At 39.6% G+C, this 25,185-nt stretch overlaps 1 protein-coding gene across 1 annotated transcript; it reads right to left on the minus strand.

Annotated features, from left to right (window-relative positions):
* Positions 1-8,097: 8,097 nt before the first annotated feature.
* LOC115005627 (acidic mammalian chitinase-like) lies at positions 8,098-16,213 on the minus strand. The gene is made up of 13 exons (XM_029427530.1): positions 16,173-16,213; positions 15,942-16,078; positions 11,588-11,645; positions 11,165-11,191; positions 10,862-11,066; positions 10,559-10,615; positions 9,930-10,095; positions 9,709-9,833; positions 9,491-9,614; positions 9,228-9,410; positions 8,934-9,050; positions 8,712-8,844; positions 8,098-8,348 (listed from the first exon to the last, which is right to left on the minus strand). The coding sequence occupies exons 3-13, from the start codon at positions 11,613-11,615 to the stop codon at positions 8,098-8,100; spliced, it is 1,416 nt and encodes a 471-aa protein (XP_029283390.1). The 5' UTR covers positions 11,616-11,645; positions 15,942-16,078; positions 16,173-16,213.
* Positions 16,214-25,185: the final 8,972 nt, after the last annotated feature.

Genomic DNA, 25,185 nt, shown 5'->3' on the forward strand with positions numbered 1-25,185 from the left:
GTTCGTGATAACTAAATAAGACTTTAAATGATGATAACATGAAGAAGAAAAAAACGGGGGAAAAACAGACACAGAAATCCCTAAAACTGAACAGGAATTGAACAAATAGATTTTAGAGGAAAAAGCGTCCAGTCTTCAGTTAGTGTACCTTGCAGAGCAGAGTGAACCTCCCATCAGCCCCAAGGCCCTCCCAGTCCAGATCCAGAACATCAAGTCCATGTCCTCAACAATTTGATAGTAGACTGGGATGAAGGTGAGATGGTTGGTTGGAGTGGACACCATGATGGTGAGAACCTGCAGTAGATGACAAGAAAGTTGTTTGTTGATACCATAATCTATTTAATTATGGGGTTTCTTTTAGGAAGTTTTTCCTTGTGCGATGCGAGGGTCTAAGGACAGAGGGTGCCGTATCCTGTACAGTCTGTAAAGCACACTGAGACAAATGTATAATTTGTGATATTGGGCTATATAAATAAATTTGATTTGATTTGATAATGAACTGAATTATTTTAAAAGCCCACTGAAACATTTGGATTGAGGCTGGCAGCACCTGATGTTTTATTTAAGCAATAGCTCACGACAGGCCGTGGTATATGGTCATTATATCACAGTTAAGGGGCGTGGTTCGGCCCTTAACTGTGATATAATGACCATATATCATGGTCTGAAGTGAGCTATGGCTTTTATAAAACGGTTACCAAGTGTGGCAATATGAAAGAAAAATACACACTCCAATTTAAATAGTTTTTATTATAAAATAATGATGTTCAAAATAAAATAGTCCCTCCGTTGCCTTCTGCACTAAACATAGTGCGAGGTGGTTGCTATGCAACAACACTAACAGCTAGCGCGGTGTTCTGTTCGTTTTGTTTTTTTCCATTTAGTCTACCTGCTCTTCATGTAGCTCTGCATGTCGTCTTTTAGAGGATTTTAGCCTCGAGGCAGGCGAAGTCTGCAGCCTATGTTTACAACAAGTCCCTTGCAGATGATAGGGACTCCCACACTGAATAAAATGTATATATGCAATTAAAATACATACATCTTATAAACATGTCTGTACAAGTAATACATACTTTAAATAAACATGTAATTCCTGAACCCTTATGTGTTTACATTATATGGGTTGGGGCTGGCTAGCTCAGAGCTGTTAAGGTATGGGTGGAGTCCGCCAGAACATTTCCCTTATTTTGAAATTCCAATGTTGACAGGTATGGTTTGGAGGTGTAGCCTCATGATTGTTTGCACTTATTGTAAGTCGCTTTGGACAAATGCGTCAGCTAAATTAACTGTAAAGTAATTTAATGTAATGTCCCGTTGTTCCTTGTTGGTTTGTCAGCCATGCTTCCTCGTGCCAACCTCGGTTTGTTCTTTCAGTTTTACTTTTGACCTTGTTTTGTAATTTTTAAGCTTTTATTAATAAAGCTTTCTTTTTGTTAACCCTCGTCTGGCGTTCTACATTTGGGTCCTCCCCTTTACATCATCGTAACAGTACGAACCAATCAGGAATATGGACCCAGCAGACGTCATGGACAATGAACTTTATGATCTGGCGTAAACGTTAGTTTGTATTTTTGGGGAGTAGAAGAGAGCCCCCTGTTGGCGGGTTCAACAGGCTGTGCTAAGGTTGGCTCAGAAGGAAATGGCTAAGAAGCCCAGGCTAAATTGTCTTTTGCCTGAGTGGCTCCAAGACTTTCTGAACTCCCCATATTGCCAGCCTAATCCTCAGCCAACCACCGTTCCTGCTGCTGGGCCACGACAGACCCCAGTTCCTGCTCAGTTTCTGATACCCCAGTATACCCCAGTGCTCCCCCTGCCTCTCGAGACCCCAGTGCTCCCCCTGACTCTTGAGACCCCAGTGTTCCCCCTGATTCTCGAGACCCCAGTTCCAGTGACTGCAGCCCGGCCTCCACAGACCCCAGTGACTTCCGGCCCGGCCTCCAGATACCCCAGTTGCTCCTGCCCGGGCTTCGCCGGCCTCCAGCCCAGCAGCTTCCAGCCCAGCAGCCTCCGGCATCCAACTACCCCCTTTACTTTACTTAGTTCCCTGGCCTTGTTTGCCCCTCATGCTTCCTTGTGTCTTCCCTCACATACCATGGACTTAAATAACCTATTTATTGTTTTTTCACATTAGTTAACTTGGGTTACTTAAGTTTATTTCATAAAAAGGATTAAATAAACGAATCACCTTGTTAACTACGTATAAGAATTTGCTTGCTGCAATACTGATACAATAGTACTTGTTTTAAACTTAATAGAATTACAGAATTTTTAGTACTCATAGTCCCCTCATTATAACCATTACGCTATACGCAAGCTCCAGGACGCTCTCCTGTATGTGAAACAATAAAAACAAGTGCTGCGCTTATAGGAAATATAGGAACCTGGTTTTTGAAAACATAGGCCTCCAGAGAAAGACACCGAGGATGGTCAGGACTTGAGGCCCACCATGACAGCAGTTGGGGCGATCCTGGTTCTTGTCACTTTGAAATATTTTTGCACTTTTGCTGTTTGGAGTCCAGGCCTCCAGGGAAAGTGACCAGGCATGCTCAGGAGCTCGTACCCATGATGGAAGCACTCAGGACGGACACATTTTCCCAGTTTTTCCCCTGTCCATCCAGTCCCCAGGCAACCCCCCTCCGCCACATGAGCGGCGTGCTCCCGCGGCACCTTTCCGAGGGCTGACGGACCATACACAGGGGCATGCTCTCCACTCTGCAAATGGCTCATCAAATCTGTTATAGTTCCTTTGATCACTCTAACGTTACTTGGATAACTGTGGCAATTCTAGAGATGCCAACAAGCGCTGACCTTCGGGGGTGCGTGCATTTATCAGACCTAAAACCCGGCCGCTTTGGTGACTCTAGATAACCTCGAGTCGATCGCTTGCCCTCGTGGTGGCGATGTCTCAAGATGACACTAAACTGATTCTATCTTTTCCCAGACCTGAAACCCAGGTGGAGGCACGGATCTCGGCTTGTCTGGCTGATATCTCTCGGTGGATGGCCGCACATCACTTGAAACTCAACCATGACAAGACCAAGCTCCTTTTCCTTCCGGGAAAGGGCTATCCCATTCAAGACCTTACCATCAACATCGGCACCTCTGTTGTTTCCCCGACTCGGACTGCAAGGAATCTGGGTGTGACACTGGACGACCAACTGTCTTTCGGTGACAACATCACTGCAACAACCGGCTCCTGCAGACACAGACTGTACAACATCAGGAGGATACGTCCACTACTGACTCAGAAGGCTATGCATTTTCTTGTCCAGGCTCTTGTCATCTCACGCCTTGACTACTGCAACTTCTTCCTCGCTGGACTGCCTGCATGTGCCATTCGACCTCTACAGTTCATCCAGAATGCAGCAGCCCGACTGGTCTTCAATCTACCCAAGTTCTTCCACACTACACCGCTTCTCGGCTCCCTTCACTGGCTACCAGTGGTGGCCCGAATCTGCTTCAAGACTCTGGTGCTGGTCTACTGTGCTGTGAATGGATCAGCCCCTTCCTAGATCCAGGCCACGGTTGAACCATACACCACAGCACGTTCACTTCACATCGGCCAATCTGCTCACCACTCCCTCACTGCGAGTGGGACCCAGATTCCTCAAAAAAAAATAGTTCTTTGTATGTTAACTTATATTGTTTGACTTACTTGTAGCTAATAGTTGAATTCGTATTCTATTGTTTCGGTATGTTGCACTTTTGGTTTTGGCTTTTTTGAAGTTATTGTTTTGCACTTAAAGGATTGTACCTATTTGAAGCTAATGTACTTGCAAGATTATTGCTGTTCGCAGTTGTATCCTCATGATTGTTTGCATTTTTTGTAAGTCGCTTTGGACAAAAGCGTCAGCTAAATTAACTGTGATGTAATGTAATATTTTCTCCATTAAAAGAGCCTCTTTTTGAGCATGAATTAAATCCATTATTAGCGTCTTCATGGGCATATTTAACCCGCAATAACTGATACATTTAAGATTCAACTATTTAATTTTATTATATAAATCATTTATAACACTTTTTAATTGAGCTGATGACCACTCTGCATGAGGGTAAATTAGCAATTTTGACATCCCTTGTGACACCGTCGTCGTCGTCGTCCTCCTCTCCGCTGTTCTGGTCCTGCCTGGTTGATGCCTCTCTAAATAATACATTAGAATACAATACAATTTCCAAACTACTAGAACTAAAATGTCTTAGGTGCCTCAAGGGGTGGTAACCCTCGAACACCGTGGTGGACCCCGGTGGTCAGGGAAGCCGTCCGACTGAAGAAGGAGTCCTTCCGGGTTATGTTATCCGGGAGGACTCCGGAAACAGTTGCAGGGTATCGAAGGACTAGAAGGGCGGCAGCTTCTGCCGTGTCAGAGGCAAAGCAGCGGGTGTGGGAGAAGTTCGGAGAAGCTATGGAGAAGGACTTTTGGTCGGCACCAAGGTGCTTCTTGAAAACCATCCGGCACCTCAGGAGGGGGAAGCGAGGAACCATCCAAGCTGTGTACAGCAAGGGTGGGACCCTGCTGACTTCAACTGAGAAGGTTATCGGCCGCTGGAAGGAGCACTTTGAGGAACTCCTGAATCCGACTAACACGCCCTCTATGGTTGAGGCAGAGCTGGAAGCTGATGGGGGATCATCGTCAATTTCCCTGATGGAAGTCACTGAGGTAGTCAAACAACTCCACAGGGGCAAAGCCGCAGGGGTTGATGAGATCCGTCCAGAAATGCTGAAGGCTTTGGGTGTTGAGGGGCTGTCTTGGTTGAAACGCCTCGTCAACATTGCGTGGAAGTCTGGGACAGTGCCTAGGGGTTGGCAGACCGGGGTGGTGGTTCCCCTATTTAAAAAGGGGGACCAGAGAGTGTGTGCCAACTACAGGGGTATCACACTTCTCAGCCTCCCTGGTAAAGTCTACTCCAAGGTACTGGAAAGGAGGGTTCGGCCGGTAGTCGAACCTCTGATTGAAGAGGAACAATGCGGATTCCGTCCTGGTCGTGGAACAACAGACCAACTCTTTACTCTTGCAAGGATCCTGGAGGGGGCCTGGGAGTACGCCCATCCGGTCTACATGTGTTTTGTGGATCTGTAGAAGGCGTATGACCGGGTCCCCCGGGTGATACTGTGGGAGGTGCTGCGGGAGTATGGGGTGAGGGGGTCACTTTTGAGGGCCATCCAATCCCTGTACGCCCAAAGCGAGAGTTGTGTCCGGATACTCGGCAGTAAGTCGGACTCGTTTCCCGTGAATGTTGGCCTCCGCCAGGGCTGCGCTTTATCACCAATCCTGTTCGTGATTTTCATGGATAGGATATCGAGGCGTAGTCGTGGAGGAGAGGGGTTGCAGTTCGGTGACCTGAGGATCTCATCGCTGCTCTTTGCAGATGATGTGGTCCTTATGGCATCATCGGTCTGTGACCTTCAACAGTCACTGGATCGGTTCGCAGCCGAGTGTGCAGCGGTTGGGATGAGGATCAGCACCTCCAAATCTGAGGCCATGGTTCTCAGCAGGAAACCGGTGGATTGCCTACTCCGGGTAGGGAATGAGCCATTACCCCAAGTGAAGGAGTTCAAGTACCTCGGGGTCTTGTTCGCGAGTGAGGGGACAATGGAGCGAGAGATTGGCCGGAGAATCGGAGCAGCGGGGGCGGTATTACAGTCACTTTACCGCACCGTTGTGACGAAAAGAGAGCTGAGCCAGAAGGCAAAGCTCTCGATCTTCCGGTCGATCTTTGTTCCTACCCTCACCTATGGTCATGAAGGCTGGGTCATGACCGAAAGAACGAGATCACGGGTACAAGCGGCCGAAATGGGTTTTCTCAGACGGGTGGCTGACGTCTCCCTTAGAGATAGGGTGAGAAGCTCAGCCATCCGTGAGAGACTCGGAGTAGAGCCGCTGCCCCTTTACGTTGAAAGGAGCCAGTTGAGGTGGTTCGGGCATCTAGTAAGGATGCCACCTGGGCGCCTCCCTAGGGAGGTGTTCCAATCACGTCCAGCTGGGAGGAGACCCCGGGGAAGACCCAGGACTCGGTGGAGAGATTATATCTCCTCACTGGCCTGGGAACGCCTCAGGATCCCCCAGTCGGAGCTGGAGGATGTGGCCCGGAGAAGGGAAGATTGGGGTTCCTTACTGGAGCTGATTTTTCCATTCATTTGAATGAGGCCCGTCCGTTTTGCCGCAGGCATCTGGAAAAAAAACGCACTCTGTCTGCATCTGCCATCGGCTCAGTCAAGTTCACGTTGCACACTAGGTTGGCGGACAGAGAAAGTCACTCACTTACTTTAGCTAGGCAAGCTAACAACACGCTTCAAGATGTCTCTCTCCAAGCCAAAGAAACCTAAAGTTAATTCTGAAAATCGCCAATTCCAGAGCAAATGGACTGACAAATATTTATTTACTATGCCAGTCGCAACAAGTAATAAGCTGGTGTGTTTATTGTGCAATGATTGTATTTTCGTGATGAAAGAATACAACGTGAAGAGGCACTACAAGTCAAGTCATGGCTCGTTTTCTGCCAGTTTTCCCGTGGGCTCAGAGGAACGGAGAAGGAAAGTATAGGCACTGCTAGCATCATTTGAATGGAGTCAAGTGGCTGTTGGTCGCTTTTGCACAGAACAAGAGAGAGCCACAATAGCATCCCTGCGTGTAGCCTGGACACTAACCAGACAGAAGAGGCCCTTTACCGACATAGAAACCGTTAAAGTGCCTCTCTCAGACACAACAACACTTCGCAGAGTGGAACTACTTGCAAAGAATGTGTCGGAGAAGCTTTTAGAAAACCTTCGAAAAGCGGAGTTTATATCAATTGCTGTGGATGAATCTGACATGGCCCAGCTATGCATCTATGTGAAGTTTTTCGATAGAGTGCAAACTTCTGGGGCTTATTCCGTTGGAGGGACACACTACATGTGAGGTTATTTTTCAACAGATAGTCTGGTTTTTTCGACGAATGTGAACTGGATTTACAAAAAGTGCTTACTGATGGCGCACCAGCTATGATCAGTAGAGTGCAGGGGCTGGTGGTGCGTCTATCAGCCATAGCCCCACATATGCGGTATTTACACTGTATTATTCATCAGTATTGTGTGCAAAGCTCAGTGGTGATTTGAAAAACATCAATTACACTGTCATGAACATTGTACATTTCATTTGCTCAATCTCCAGCCTCCATGACCAATGAGAAGTTGCATGAGTGTCTCAGGATCGCCTGTAAGTAAGAGTTATTTGTAGTGATTCATTGACAAAGTATTGTGTGGCCCATTTGCTAGCCCTGCCGTACTCTCTAGGGGAAACAAGACATTGTTTCACTTTTATCAATGAGAGTAATGTTTATTTTTTTTTTATATCTGTGGGCTCTGGTTAATTCACTGAACAAAGTCTAGTAAAAAAAAATGATACTGTGAAATACTGTGAACGAGTGTGCAAGGTCCCTTTTTAATATATCTTCGAAGTGTAGCATTACAGCGAGTTGCAGAAATTCAGAGTTGAGATAGTTCCTTTGAATGAATGAATTGATCATAAAAAACAGTTTTTCATGAGAGTGCAGTATTAGTATCAGGCTAATAATGTTGTCTGCAGTCTCAACTGCATCTTTGGTGTTGTGATTTCTCTTCACTGGTCTGACTAACTAACTAAGAAAACAATCAACCAACTCAATGCTAATTGTTTTTTACTGATGAGCAGTTGAGAAGTTTTTCTTCATTGTTAGATTCATAGCAAATAAATGTAGCAAATAAGGCTTTTAATAAAGGTTTTTGTATTTGTACAAAAACTAGGATACTCATTCTGTTGCCAGTGTTGATAAAAATATTCCCAGCCATACAGTTAAACTGGTGGAATGTGAAACAAAGTATGGAAAAAAGTAACAGATTGAAATTAATACGTAGATTGAAATGATGAGTCCCCACAATTTGTACCAAAGTACTTCAATGCTTTTGTTTGCAATCTACAATATGTGTTACATATTTAACAAGAGAATACATTGTATCTGATACAACACTAAGGATTCATTTAGATAAATGATTGTATACACAGTGATACAAGAGAACTTTAACAGTCTGTTTAATAGTTGACTTTTAGATCAGTTGTAATGCACATTGTCTCCACTAATGGCTCATGGCCAGGCGCAACACTTGCAGCTGTCATTAAACACAGATCCGCCTCCGCATTTGCTCACATGGGTGATTCCGCCAGCGCACATGTAAAAGCTGTTGCTGTCCTCTGCGTGTGGGTACAGGCCGTCAGGTTTTCCATTGCAAAAGCCAGATCCTGGGGCGTGGGTGGTGGTGGTGGTGGTGGTGGTTGGAGGGGATGTGGTGCTAGCACCAGGTTTGGGGGTGGTGGTAGGGGGCAGTGGGGGCAGTTCTGAATGGTAGAAGGAGAAGAAGGGGTTTAAGGCAGAGAAATAAATGTCCATAAATGTGTGTCTATAACTTGACTATGATTTTAATAAATAATAATAATGAGAAAAGATTAAGATTTTTATTGGTATTTTTTATTATTACATTATTTATGTTATCTACGCTTTATAGGCCTTTATTACAGAGATACCTGGTATCCAACTATGGTAACCAAAATAAGACTTAAATTTCAAGACTATAAGATTAAACTCAGTGGGACTGTTTAATATGGTAGCCAACGAGAATGAGTCCTAACATTACTATCTGTCTTGAACATAGTCTAATAACTTTGAAGGAAAACATTTGCATAAAGATTCTTTGGTCTTACCAATAGCAAGAAGTTTGTGGAGATGAGACAACAGAGGGTGAGCGCCCTCTCCGCAGAATCGTCCTGCAAAGTCATCCAAATCGAGGGCCCACACAAAGGCACCACCGAACTTCTGCTCCTGCAGATAACGCACCTATTGGGAAAAAACACAAATAGAACTTGACTGAAATACTTTGGATTTGCTGTGAATATGTTAAATTACAGAATTGATGTGCCACCTACCTTGGTCTCATAGCTCTCCCTGGTGTCGAATCCCACCCACTCGTTGTTCTTGGTGGCATAGGGAACTTTCTGGTCATCAATCCACTGAAGGGTGGTGCCCTTCAAGAAGCCACAGATCTAGACCATAGACATCATAAGATGTATGTAGCTTTACAATTAATTTGTACATTTACCGTCTTTTCACACAGGCCATTAAATGCCTATATAATTGATATATGCTGTATACCATATCATAATCTCCAGCCTTGTTATACTCATGTTAGTATGCATTGTTTCATTTTGTTCAGACATTACCTCATAGTAGGCCCAGAATCCAGCTTCACGTGTAAATGGTCCGGCTGATGCAGGGCCGCTAGCTGGGGCTCCAACAGCAGTGTTTGATGATGTCAGACGGAAGGTACGACCATAAGCTGCAAATCCCATTCTTAGCTTCTCCACTGGGGTGCCGTTGTCCCTCCAGTATTTCATGGCATAGTCCTACCAAAGATGATGGAAAAGGTGAAGTAAAACTCTTTAAAAAGGTGTTAATGTTTTTTCAGTTCCTAATGTCCACTTACGGTGTTGAAGTAGATGAGGTCACCATGGTCCTTGGATCCGCGGAACAGTGGGCTGTTGTGTCCAGTGAACCTTTCCCAAGTTCCATGGAAGTCGTAGGTCATCACATTGATGAATTGCAGTTCCCTGGAGAGAGGAAAGAAAATAAATATTAATTTCAAAAACCTTTGTAGAACTCCCAATTTTCTCTGTCAAAAGATATAAAAGACAGCGCACTCACTTGGCAATCTCAGCAATCTCATATCCAGCATCAATAGTTCCCTTTCCAGCAGACACTGCAGCAGTCACCATGAGCTGAGGATTGCTGGTGGCCTTTGCCTCAGCTGCGTAGGCTACATTGAGCTCCTGCAAATACAGACCAAAAAAGGCAGCATAATGTAATCCATAGTATGTAGCTGGGAATTGCAGCAACATACTCAAGCTAGATAAATTGGTACCAACCCTGCAGAGCAGAGTGAACCGCTGTCTGTCCTCTGGAGGACTTCCACGAGCACCAGGGTACTCCCAGTCCAGATCCAGACCATCAAATCCATGAGTCCTCAGGAATTTGATAGTAGACTGGATGAACTTCTGACGATTGGCTGGAGTGGACACCATGATGGAGAATCTGCACGGAAGATCGAGCTCAGTTACCATACCTGGTACGATCCAAAAACCTTTTTGGTAAAGTAGGCTAACAGCATTTGGCAGCCCTTAGCTTTTGGGGAAAAAACAACCGTCTGCAGATTTAAAGGAATGCATGATTAATATTTGTGATGGTTTTGATTGGGAATGTGTTTTGTCATTATTACATTTTAATTTCTAAATATGAGCTTCATAGCTACCAAAACCAACACAATATCTGGTTAGCTATCTATTGTGTTTTTTTTCAAAACGTACAGTAATGCCAGTAGAAACTAGTATTACAAGTGACTAAGTGTTGTATGTAAAATATAACATCAGCTAAATCTGCCTGCAGACAGTAAGATTTAATCATGGTTAAGACTTTATTTTACTCTCAGGATGTTTTAACAATGTAGAGCATTGAATGTATGTGATACATTGTGTTTATAGTTAAAAATGGTACCTACTGTCCTGAACCAAAGTTCCATCCACCAACAGCCAGAAGAGTCTTCAGATGAGGATTTCTGGAAACAGCACATATGGTAGGTTATGACTATATAACATTTCCACCACACTTTGTTCAAGCTTGTAATTTATTGTAATGGAACAATGTATTGTAGACTCAAGTAGTTAATTTACATTTTACAATACAGAACATCTCTGTACTTGAGTCATTGTTTTACCAAAGGCCCCATTTCATTCAGCATTACCCTGCCTCTTGTGCAAGGAACTGAACTCTGCTAAGTCCTATCTCAACTCTGGCCACTTACTTGGACTTCAGGCCATTGAAAGACTTGTAGAGGACATCATCATTCCACTCATAGGTAACCAGCTCGTTGTTACTGTTAATGATGGAGAAGGCGTAGATCAGGGTGGTGCACAGGAAGGGGTCCACATCTTGTGGCATGTACTTCCCCTCACCAGGTCTGTACTGCGACCAGTTGGTGAAGTAACATATCATCTGGGTGGCAGATCCTGTGTTGGATAAAGGAACATTAAAGAAGCACTGGTAATTTTATAGTGAAAATTCAAATCAAATGATGTATGTCGATCAAAAACGTATTACAACTTACCCAGCTGGCATATCACCAGACATAGCCCTAAAGAATATAGAAAAGAAACAGTAAGACAAAAAAAAACAAATTCTAAAGTCTAAAAATATATTAAGTCAAGTCAACTTCTATGACCCAATATCACATATCACAAAGTTGCCTTGTGAGTGGGCTTTATAATCTGTACATATTAAGAAACCCTCTGTCCTTAGACCCTCAAATCTGATTAGGAAAAATCCTTTAACGGGGTAAAAATGGTAAAAACCTCAGGAATAGCAACAGAGGAGGGATCCCTCTACCAGGATAGACAGATAGGAAATATATGTTATGTGTACAGAATAGACCAACATAGCAAAATTACAACATGGACAATCAGATGTCAAAATTATAGATATAATAGTCTGTTAGTGAAGAGTAATACAGCAAACACATCAAGATAAATACCTGCTAGAATTGTGAGCCTGGTCATCATGAAATCACTTTTCACAACTTCACTGGATTACTATATAAGACAAAAAGTGAATCAGGATCTATGATTGAAGTAACAAAATAAAGCAACCATTCTTAATATAATCACAATGAAATATTATAATTTAGAGCCATTATTTTTCCTTGTAAACCCACCTTAGGACTTGATGAGAGACCCAAACAACCTCAGCAATGTTTGGCCTTTTATACATTTGATTGTGCACAGAGAAATGAGGAGGCGTAGCTGTCTTTGATAAATTGGGGTAATAAAAGTGATGATTATTAGAACATGTTTTGATAAGATCCTGCAAAGTCTGAAGTCCAAAATAAGCTGTGGATCATAGTCCTGTAGTGTTACCTTTGTTTGTATAACCGTCCTATTGTTACTGTTGTCATAGTAACTTGACTAGAAGTTAGAATATGGTCACAATTTCCAAATTTGAAATTGTGAATGACTGATTAATCATAAAATGAAGCATGAAACTGACAAAAGGTTATGTTGGTTTATATAAAATAAAAAAAGTGAAACAAATAAATGAGTGAAAATTAGCATTTTCCCATAACTTCTCTGAGAACCTTTTAAAATAGGATTTTGGGAGAAAGCATTGAACGATGGGTCCTGACAGGAGTTAATCCAGGGATGTTGTGTTTATATCATGTCACTAGGAAGATTTATTTCATTGAATTCGTACAATATAACATAATAAACTTGTTAATAGATTGACATATAAAATAATTAATAATCAGTAAACAACAAACAAAATATGAATGTATATTACATTTCATGAAATTATCTTTATGTTTTGCACTGAATAAATATTTGTTAGGTATAAAATGCACAGCCAGCGTAAAGACTCTTAAAGCTGCAACTTGTGATAAATGTGCCACATTTTTAATGAAACTGAACAAGAGATTAAGTAAAATAAAAAATATTCACTTTGTGGAAATTAATATGTTTTGACTGACAACACAGTAATAATAATAATAAAAAAAGATGCATTACGAAATAAATTGGTGCAGCTTGCAGCTCCTGTCCTAATTCCTAGAGCAGCTTTGATTACTTTATTTCTATCATTTGTTGAACACTGGCCGTGACCATTGACCATCAAGATGTTCCACAGCCAGCAGCTTGTTTTTCCACTCCACAATAATCCTCCGCTGACTTATAAGTCAGATATGGAGATAAGTGGGGAGCTGGCTGGGGCATTCTGGCAAAATATCAAACCCACGTGAACCTAACCTACTAAGATATTAAGTTTACAACCCATGTCATACATATGGATTAAAGCAGCAGCTAGTGAGAAACTAATAACATTTCAAATGATTATAAACTAATGAAACAAAATTAAAATAATTACTGTAATAATAAAATAGATTATGTTTTGAAGAATTAAACAATAATAATTAAAAGAGAAATGTTGTTGATACAGGTGCAATGTCATATTGTTACTGGTTCATCAAATATTTTGACAAATTGGCTTTAACTTTGCCCCAATAATAAATGATTAAAATTGTCATAAGGTTGTGACAAATTTCTATCTAAAGTGAACAATGCCAATAGAGATGATCTGCCTGATTTGTCTGACCAGCAGTCAAACCCCAAACCCAAAGCCCAGGAGACGTCTAGTATTATGAAGACACCACACAAAGTTTCTCCAGTAGTGTCACAGTATTCCACTGATCTACATGTAGCATGCCAAAATATCCTGCAATGCACCAAAAAAGAAGAAAAAGACACCAGGTTAGTAAATATGGATTTAAACAACACGTGTTACTTTTGTTGAACTCCACAAAGCACCTTTAAGTGTACAATGATGGATAAAACCAACAGCTAGTAATGCAGAAGTTACTTTTCAAATTAACCTGCACATGTGAACAAGAGAGATTAATGACAATAGAACATATTTAAAACATAATAGAAACAAATCCTTACATTGAGAAGCTGTACTAGTCATAACACAAATATTGTGTTATCCTGTCTCCTAATTTGTGATACTGAGCAACACTTTGAAGTGCAGTCTACTGTAATGCAGCTGCAACAACACCAGGTGCTGCTGTATTCAACTGCTGGCTCATTCTGAGGGTAGGCTTCCTCTACCCTCTGAATGAGTATGCAGATGTTATATACAATCATTGTATGCACTTTCCATCTGTCCATTCCCCTCCGGTAGCAACTGCATGTAGGTTCTAACTCCTCCCAACCTTACTACAAATAGGCCATGATATGGAAGATTTTGAGTCATTGCAATGTCCAGAAACAAAATATGATATATTTTTGGTATATGATATGCCACGTTCCACCTTGGCATTTTTCATATAGGGCATATTACTCTCATAGTCATATACTGACCTCAAAAGAGCCTTTGCATTCCCCTTAAAAGGACCAGCTTTAACCTTAGTGGATTATTAATTGAAAGCAATTAGTGAAGTGGCATAATTGTCCTTTGAAGCAAACATCTCCACAGCAATAACAGCAACGACCTGGATGTGTTTTTATTGCTCCCTATAGTTCCAAGTGCCATAGGGCATGTGTGATATGATGATTGGTAAATATGAGAATATGAGGTAACACATTCTGATAATCAGAGATATATTGTCTTCATCTCCTTTAGCACAAACATCATGAAGTGACAGACAAATACTCAGGTCTTGGTGCTCACACACCCCTATCACTTGCCCGAATTTAAATGCAAAGGTATTCATGCAGAACTATAAGCAATGCTGAAAACAGGCACCATTAGTTCCCACTGTGAATGATATTGTACTATTATACAAATATGTGTAATGACAATATGACACAGCATCACTCAATGCACTTTCTGTATTTAATATAGCACATGTTTGCACTTCTTGTTAGATACTAAATGCATTTAATTGGCTTGAACATGTACTCTGCACAATGACAATACAGTTGAATCTAATCTAATCTAATCTATACAATTTTGCACGGACTATTTCACTATTTTAAAATGAATGCATTTTTCAGTTTTGGAGCCGATCTAGACTAAGCTCTTCTCTGTAATGGTTGATAAACGTGTGATTGTTATTATTTGCTTAAACTGTGTTTCATAGTATTCCTTAATAATTAATAGGACTTCTTTTGAAGTTTGGCTTCAGCAAATGAAGCAGTAAAGAAACTGTAATGACAATGTGATAGGGCAATGCAGTTAAGAGCTTCAGGGGAAATCTACTGCTATTACATAAGCTTATTGTTTGTAGACTACATTTCAAGCAAGTTTACATGATACAGATCTGCGTTACAGTGTATTTTAAAATGTACTAATAGTTGATCGTTTGATCTTTCATAATACAGTAGATTGATAACCAGAAATGGTGGTGGCTTTCAGGAAGGTGCAGATCTGAAAGACCAGAAATGCCATTGGATTGTTCCATGTTACATCCCATTTTACTCATGCTAGTGTGAATTGTTTCATTTTGTTCAGACATTAGATTATAGTAGGACCAGAATCCAGCTTCACGTATGAATGGTCCGGCTGATGCAGCACCACTAGCTAGGGCTCCAACACCAATGTTTGATTATGTCAGACGAAAGGTACGACCATAAGCAGCAATTACCATCCTCAGTTTTTCCACTGGGGTGACGTTGTCGCTCTAGTATTTCATGGCAAAGTCCTGAAATAGAAATGGAGGGATGAATGGCAGACACAAGGCCTGCATTTCTTTATGCATAAAGATGATAATGCTAGCACTTTGAGTTTTGTTTACGCAAATGAAAAGTGCGCCTATAAATACAACTTATTATTATTATTATTTTTATTATTATTATTATTATTATTATTATTATTATTATTATTATTATTATTATTATTATTATTATTATTATTATTATTATTATTGTTGTGGATCTAAAGGGTATTCTAGGGATTTGTTATTGGACTTTCATAAAGTTGGGGGCTTGTGAGAGACTGAGATATCCTGACTTCTTGTCCTTTTAAGTGTCAAGCCTCAGTGCTGGTTCCTACATTTCCCATCACCTATTCAATTGCATTTTCCGTATATACATACGGGGCCTGGTAAATTCACAGATCTTTCAAACTCAAACTGATTTTTCAACTTTCAAGCTTTTTGTATGTCTAGTGTCCAAGTCCAAGCTTAGATACCCCAATTGCATGACCATGACATCATCTAGGTTATTATCTCAGACTTGAAAAAGTTTCTCAGTTGTAGCTGAGTAGCACTCCCCATAATTACTAAACAGATTGGAGAGAATTGGACCAACTGTGATTTATGTTTCCCTTGATCCGTTCGCGCCATAATAATGTCATCCACTAATACTTGGGGCACCACAGAGCACCGCTCTTTCTCTTACAGTGTTGAAGTAGACAAGATCACCACTGTCATGTGAGCCACGGTACAGTGGGTTGTTGTGTCCAGTGGATCGCTCCCAAGCTCCATGGAAATCATAGGTCATCACATTGATGAAGCTGCGTATGCTTCAACAAGTTCCTGCAAATGAAGACAATTAATTAGATACTCTCAAAAATATAGTGTTATCAAAACAATATATCTGTTTCCTATGGCTCAAGAGTTCACAACCAACCTTGCAGCGCAGACTGAACCTCATCTTTCTCTGTCATTCACTCTCATGGCTTCTCCTACCACAGTGTCCACAGATGACACTCGACTGATTATGTCTTGTCTGAAACCCAGGTGGAGGCACGGATCTCGGCTTGTCTGGCTGATATCTCTCGGTGGATGGACGCACATCACACAAGACCGAACTACTTTACCTTAAGACCTTACTATTAACATTGGCACCTTGGTTGTTTCCTCGACTTGGACTGCAAGGAATCTGGGTGTGACACTGGACGACCAACTGTCCTTCAGTGCCAACATCGCTGCAACAGCCCGCTGCAGACACAGTCTGTACAACATCAGGAGGATACGTTCCCTACTGAGTCAGAAGGCGACGCAGGTTCTTGTCCAGGTTCTTGTCATCTCACTGACTACTGCAACTCCCTCCTTGCTGGACTGCCTACATGTGCCATCCGACCTCTACAGCTCATCCAGAATGCAGCAGCCCGACTGGTCTTCAACCTACCCAAGTTCTCCCACACTACAGTCGCTTCTCTGCTCCCTTCACTGGCTACCAGTGGCAGCCCGAATCTGCTTCAAGACTCTGGTGCTGGCCTACCGTGCTGTGAATGGATCATCCCCTTCCTACATTCAGGCCATGGTCAAATCATACATGCCAGCGCGTTCACTTTGCTCTACAGCAGCCAATTGGCTCGCTACTCCCTCACTGCGAGTGTGACCCAGATTCCCCTCAAACAAAAACCGCCTGTTTGCTATCCTGGCTCCAAAATGGTGGAATGACCTCCCCATTGATGGCAGGTCAGCAGACAGTCTCAACACCGTCCGTCGCAGACTGAAAACTAACCTGTTTCGATTGCACCTCAACGAATGAAAAAAGAAATACAAATAAAATTTTGTTTTTTGCATTGGTTTGGCTTATTTGAAGCTATTGTTCTGCACTTAAAGGATTGTACCTATTTGAAGATAATGTACTTGCATGATTCTTGCGGTTCGGAGTTATATCCTCATGATTGTTTGCACTTATTGTAAGTTGCAAAAGCGTCAAATAATAATAATAATAATAAATTGTATTTGTAAAGCGCCTTTCCAAGCTACAAGCAATCTCAAGGCATTACAATGCAGGACAACAACAACAACAGACATAAGATTTTACGGAAAGGCTTTTGTGAAAAGAATGGTTTTTAGTCGATGGCCTGTGGAGCCCTCAGGTGTTCTGGGAGGGAATTCCACAGGTGGGGAGCGGATGAGCAGAAGGCCCGATCGCCCATGGTGCGGAGCTTGGTCCTGGGGGGGTGGAGCAAGTTTTTTTTAGAGGAGCGGAGGCTGCGTGTGGAGGTTTGTTGAGGGAGGAGTTCCTTGAGGTACGGAGGAGTATTTCCATGTATGCACTGATAGGTGAGTAGGGAGATTTTGTATTCGATCCTGAATGCGACAGGAAGCCAGTGGCGGGAGTGGAGAATGGGTGTGATGTGATTATATTTTCACACCCTCATCAAGATCCTAGTGGCGCTGTTCTGGATGTATTGGAGCTTCTGAAGGCTCCCGCTTGGAATCCCGATGAGGAGATACAATAGTCCAACCTTGAGGAGACAAAGGCGTGGACGAGTTGTTCAGCATCTGACAGGGAGAGTGTGGGGTGGAGTATTGCAATGTTCCTGAGGTGGTAGAAGGAGGTCTTGCACAGATGTTTGATGTGGGTGTCAAAGGTCAGATGAGGGTCAAACCTTACACCCAGGTTGGTAACCGATGGTGATAGAGGATGTCTTGGCCAGAAAAAGTGATGTGGGTTATGGGGGAAGACTGGACCTGGTGTGGTGTGCCAACTAAAATAACCTCTGTTTTTGAGCTATTTAGTTGAAGGAAATGTTCTTTCATCCAAGCCTTTATCTCCTCAAGGCAGGTGTTTAATGATGTTGATGATGATGATGATAATGTCGACAGTGGGGCTGCATGTGACATCGGGTCGGTTTTTATATATGGCTGTGTGTCATCAGTGTAGCAATGGAATGGTATTCCATACTGGCTGATGACAGACAGATGAAGACAGAGGATGAACAGAGAGGGGAGCCGAGAACCGATCATTGAGGGACACCACAGGTTACTGGGTGTATCTGGGAAATAAATTAACTGTAATGTAATGTAATGTAATCTTGTCCACTAGGGGACTTCCAAGAGATCCAGGGTACTCCTAGTCCAGATCCAGACCATCGAATCCATGTGTCCTCAGGAATTTGATAGAAGACTGGATGAACTTCTGACGGTTGGCTACAGTGGACACCATGATGAAGAAGGCCCAATTAACAAACAAAAGGAAATTAGCACATCTTTGGAATGATTCTTAAAGCATTAGGGCTTTAATGGATGTGTTGTTGCCAGAAGAACAAAAAACAGCTGCCTGCTGCTACTGACGAATACAGTTAGAGTGAATGGAAATGCGTGGAGCTGGGGGAACTGCAGTCATGATATATACCTATATATATATACAATATAAATGTATATAACTCACATTTGTGTATGTTGGATGTGACACTGTAGTCTATTTCACATGGTGTTGTATGTTTCATAATACACTGCCATCAAAGTCCCGAAGTGAGTTAATTTAAGAGAGAATAAAATAACTTATGTCAGATCCATTATCGCTGCAGAAGCCGTTCCTGCCTCATAAACACTTATCTAAACTGCAGCTGTTGCAACATGTTTAACTTGACTTTGATGTTTGAAAGTTGATGATCAAGACATACACTAGCGACTACTGATTTAGCACTGTGCAACATAGATTTTGAAGAGTGCTATACTACAAATAGATTATTATCAATGTTGTTGTTGTTGTTAAATGCACCAGGAGGCTGTACTATGAAGCAAAATTAGTTAACAAGGTATGTTGAGGCCTAAAGGGCAGAGTTGTTCGTCTTACGAAGGTCGGTCTATTTTAACCTGGTTAGATCGCCATGCAACTTATGTTGCAGACCTAACCTGGTCCAGACTACTTTATGTGTATATGAGAGTGTTTCACATGTGTATATGAGAGAGTTTCACATGTGTATAAAGAGAGTTTCAATGTGTATATGAGAGTGTTTCACATGTGTATATGAGAGTGTTTCACATGTGTGTATGAGAAAATTTCACATCTCTATATGAGAGAGTTTCACATGTGTATATGAGAGAGTTTCACATGTAATAAGAGTGTTTCACATGTGTATATGAGAGAGTTTCACATGTGTATATGAATGAGGTTTACATGTTATATAAGAGAGTTCAAATGTGTATATGATAGAGTTTCACATGTGTATATGAGAGTGTTTCACATGTGTATTTGAGAGAGTTTCACACGTGTATATGAGAGTGTTTCACATGTGTATATGAGAGTGTTTCACATGTGTATATGAGAGAGTTTCACATGTGTATATGATAGAGTTTCACATGTGTATATGAGATCGTTTCACATGTGTATATGAGAGTTTCACCTGTGTATATGCGAGAGTTTCATTGTGTATATGAGAGTGTTTCACATGTGTGTATGAGAACATTTCACATCTCTATATGAGAGAGTTTCACATGTGTATATGAGAGTTTTTCACATGTTTATATGATAGAGTTTTACATGTGTATATGAGAACATTTCACATGTGTATATAAAAGAGTTCACATGTGTATATGAGAGAGTTTCACCTGTGTATATGCGAGAGTTTCATTGTGTATATGAGAGTGTTTCACATGTGTGTATGAGAACATTTCACATCTCTATATGAGAGAGTTTCACATGTGTATATGAGAGTTTTTCACATGTTTATATGATAGAGTTTTACATGTGTATATGAGAGTTTTTCACATGTTTATATGAGAGAGTTTCACATGTGTATATGAGAGTATTTCACATGTGTATATAAAAGAGTTTCACATTTGTATTTGAGATAGTTTCACATGTGTATATAAGAGAGTTTCACTTGTCTATATGAGAGAGTTTTACATGTGTATATAAGAGAGTTTCATAACTCTGCATATGAGAGTGTTTCACATGTGTATATGATAGAGTTTCACATGTGTATATGAGAGTGTTTCACATGTGTACATGAAAGAGTTTCACATGTGTATATGAGAATATTTCAAATGTGTATATGAGATAGTTTCATTGTGTATATGAGAGTGTTTCACATGTGTGTATGAGAACATTTCACATCTCTATATGAGAGTGTTTCACATGTGTATATGAGAACATTTCACATGTTTAAATGAGAGAGTTTCATAAGTGTATATGAGAGTATTTAACATTTCTATATAAAAGAGTTTCACATGTGTATTTGAGATAGTTTCACATGTGTATATGAGAGTATTTAACATTTCTATATAAAAGAGTTTCACATGTGTATTTGAGATAGTTTCACATGTGTATATAAGATAGTTTCACATGTCAATATGAGATAGTTTTACATGTGTATATAAGAGAGTTTCATACGTGCATATGAGAGTGTTTCACATGTGTATATGAGAGAGTTTTACATGTGTATATGAGAGAGTTTCACATGTGTATATGAATGAGTTTCACATGTGTATATGAGAGTGTATCACATGTGTATATGAGAGAGTTTCACATTTGTATATGAAAGTCTTTGACATGTGTTTATAAGAGAGTTTCACATGTGAATATAAGAGAGTTTCATACGTGCATATGAGAGTGTTTCACATGTGTATATGATAGAGTTTCACATGTGCATATGAGAGTGTTTCACATGTGTATATGAGAGAGTTTCAAATGTGTATATGAGAGTGTATCACATGTGTATATGAGAGAGTTTCACATATGTATATGAAAGTCTTTGACATGTGTATATAAGAGAGTTTCACATGTGTATATGAGAGTGTTTCACATGTGTGTATGAGAACATTTCACATCTCTATATGAGAGAGTTTCACATGTGTATATGAGAGTTTTTCACATGTTTAAATGAGAGAGTTTCACAAGTGTATATGAGAGTATTTAACATTTCTATATAAAAGAGTTTCACATGTGTATTTGAGATAGTTTCACATGTGTATATGAGAGTATTTAACATTTCTATATAAAAGAGTTTCACATGTGTATTTGAGATAGTTTCACATGTGTATATGAGAAAGTTTTACATGTGTATATAAGAGAGTTTCATAAGTGCATATGAGAGTGTTTCACATGTGTATATGAGAGAGTTTCACATGTGTATATGAGAGTGTTTCACATGTGTATATGAGAGAGTTTCACATGTGTATATGAGAGTGTTTCACATGTGTATATGAGAGAGTTTCACATGTGTATATAAGAGAGTTTCAAATGTGTATATGAGAGTGTTTCACATGTGTATATGAGAGTGTTTCACATGTGTGTATGAGAACATTTCACATCTCTATATGAGAGAGTTTCACATGTGTATATGAGAGAGTTTCACATGTGTATATAAGAGTGTTTCACATGTGTATATGAGAGAGTTTCACATGTGTATATGAATGAGTTTTACATGTCTATATAAGAGAGTTTCAAATGTGTATATGATAGAGTTTCACATGTGTATATGAGAGTGTTTCACATGTGTATTTGAGAGAGTTTCACACGTGTATATAAGAGTGTTTCACATGTGTACATGAGAGTGTTTCACATGTGTATATGAGAGAGTTTCACATGTGTATATGATAGAGTTTCACATGTGTATATGAGAGTGTTTCACATGTGTATGTGAGAGTTTCACCTGTGTATATGCGAGAGTTTCATTGTGTATATGAGAGTGTTTCACATGTGTGTATGAGAACATTTCACATCTCTATATGAGAGAGTTTCACATGTGTATATGAGAGTTTTTCACATGTTTATATGATAGAGTTTTACATGTGTATATGAGAACATTTCACATGTGTATATAAAAGAGTTTCACATGTGTATATGAGAGAGTTTCACCTGTGTATATGCGAGAGTTTCATTGTGTATATGAGAGTGTTTCACATGTGTGTATGAGAACATTTCACATCTCTATATGAGAGAGTTTCACATGTGTATATGAGAGTTTTTCACATGTTTATATGATAGAGTTTTACATGTGTATATGAGAGTTTTTCACATGTTTATATGAGAGAGTTTCACATGTGTATATGAGAGTATTTCACATGTGTATATAAAAGAGTTTCACATTTGTATTTGAGATAGTTTCACATGTGTATATAAGAGAGTTTCACTTGTCTATATGAGAGAGTTTTACATGTGTATATAAGAGAGTTTCATAACTGCATATGAGAGTGTTTCACATGTGTATATGATAGAGTTTCACATGTGTATATGAGAGTGTTTCACATGTGTACATGAAAGAGTTTCACATGTGTATATGAGAATATTTCAAATGTGTATATGAGATAGTTTCATTGTGTATATGAGAGTGTTTCACATGTGTGTATGAGAACATTTCACATCTCTATATGAGAGTGTTTCACATGTGTATATGAGAACATTTCACATGTTTAAATGAGAGAGTTTCATAAGTGTATATGAGAGTATTTAACATTTCTATATAAAAGAGTTTCACATGTGTATTTGAGATAGTTTCACATGTGTATATGAGAGTATTTAACATTTCTATATAAAAGAGTTTCACATGTGTATTTGAGATAGTTTCACATGTGTATATAAGATAGTTTCACATGTCAATATGAGATAGTTTTACATGTGTATATAAGAGAGTTTCATACGTGCATATGAGAGTGTTTCACATGTGTATATGAGAGAGTTTTACATGTGTATATGAGAGAGTTTCACATGTGTATATGAATGAGTTTCACATGTGTATATGAGAGTGTATCACATGTGTATATGAGAGAGTTTCACATTTGTATATGAAAGTCTTTGACATGTGTTTATAAGAGAGTTTCACATGTGAATATAAGAGAGTTTCATACGTGCATATGAGAGTGTTTCACATGTGTATATGATAGAGTTTCACATGTGCATATGAGAGTGTTTCAAATGTGTATATGAGAGTGTATCACATGTGTATATGAGAGAGTTTCACATATGTATATGAAAGTCTTTGACATGTGTATATAAGAGAGTTTCACATGTGTATATGAGAGTGTTTCACATGTGTGTATGAGAACATTTCACATCTCTATATGAGAGAGTTTCACATGTGTATATGAGAGTTTTTCACATGTTTAAATGAGAGAGTTTCACAAGTGTATATGAGAGTATTTAACATTTCTATATAAAAGAGTTTCACATGTGTATTTGAGATAGTTTCACATGTGTATATGAGAGTATTTAACATTTCTATATAAAAGAGTTTCACATGTGTATTTGAGATAGTTTCACATGTGTATATGAGAAAGTTTTACATGTGTATATAAGAGAGTTTCATAAGTGCATATGAGAGTGTTTCACATGTGTATATGAGAGAGTTTCACATGTGTATATGAGAGTGTTTCACATGTGTATATGAGAGAGTTTCACATGTGTATATGAGAGTGTTTCACATGTGTATATGAGAGAGTTTCACATGTGTATATAAGAGAGTTTCAAATGTGTATATGAGAGTGTTTCACATGTGTATATGAGAGTGTTTCACATGTGTGTATGAGAACATTTCACATCTCTATATGAGAGAGTTTCACATGTGTATATGAGAGAGTTTCACATGTGTATATAAGAGTGTTTCACATGTGTATATGAGAGAGTTTCACATGTGTATATAAGAGAGTTTCAAATGTGTATATGAGAGTGTTTCACATGTGTATATAAGAGAGTTTCATATTTGCATATGAGAGTGTTTCACATGTGTATATGGTAGAGTTTCACATGTGCATATGAGAGTGTTTCACATGTTTATATGAGAGAGATTTACATGTGTATATGAGAGAGTTTCACATGTGTATATGAATGAGTTTTACATGTCTATATAAGAGAGTTTCAAATGTGTATATGATAGAGTTTCACATGTGTATATGAGAGTGTTTCACATGTGTATTTGAGAGATGTTTCACACGTGTATATAAGAGTGTTTCACATGTGTACATGAGAGTGTTTCACATGTGTATATGAGAGAGTTTCACATGTGTATATGATAGAGTTTCACATGTGTATATGAGAGTGTTTCACATGTGTATGTGAGAGAGTTTCACCTGTGTATATGCGAGAGTTTCATTGTGTATATGAGAGTGTTTCACATGTGTGTATGAGAACATTTCACATCTCTATATGAGAGAGTTTCACATGTGTATATGAGAGTTTTTCACATGTTTATATGATAGAGTTTTACATGTGTATATGAGAACATTTCACATGTGTATATAAAAGAGTTTCACATGTGTATATGAGAGAGTTTCACCTGTGTATATGCGAGAGTTTCATTGTGTATATGAGAGTGTTTCACATGTGTGTATGAGAACATTTCACATCTCTATATGAGAGAGTTTCACATGTGTATATGAGAGTTTATGTTTTATATGAGAGAGTTTCACATGTGTATATGAGAGTATTTCACATGTGTATATAAAAGAGTTTCACATTTGTATTTGAGATAGTTTCACATGTGTATATAAGAGAGTTTCACTTGTCTATATGAGAGAGTTTTACATGTGTATATAAGAGAGTTTCATAACTGCATATGAGAGTGTTTCACATGTGTATATGATAGAGTTTCACATGTGTATATGAGAGTGTTTCACATGTGTACATGAAAGAGTTTCACATGTGTATATGAGAATATTTCAAATGTGTATATGAGATAGTTTCATTGTGTATATGAGAGTGTTTCACATGTGTGTATGAGAACATTTCACATCTCTATATGAGAGTGTTTCACATGTGTATATGAGAACATTTCACATGTGTATATGAGAGAGTTTCACATGTGTATATGAGAGTGTTTCACATGTATATATGACAGAGTTTCACATGTGAATATACGAGAGTTTCACATGTGTATATGAGAGTTTTCACATGTGTATATGATAGAGTTTCACATGTGTATATGAGAACATTTCACATGTGTATATGAGAGAGTTTCACA

Source organism: Cottoperca gobio, unplaced genomic scaffold (genome assembly GCF_900634415.1).
Source record: "Cottoperca gobio unplaced genomic scaffold, fCotGob3.1 fCotGob3_332arrow_ctg1, whole genome shotgun sequence".
In the NCBI taxonomy this organism is placed as follows: Eukaryota; Metazoa; Chordata; class Actinopteri; order Perciformes; family Bovichtidae; genus Cottoperca; species Cottoperca gobio.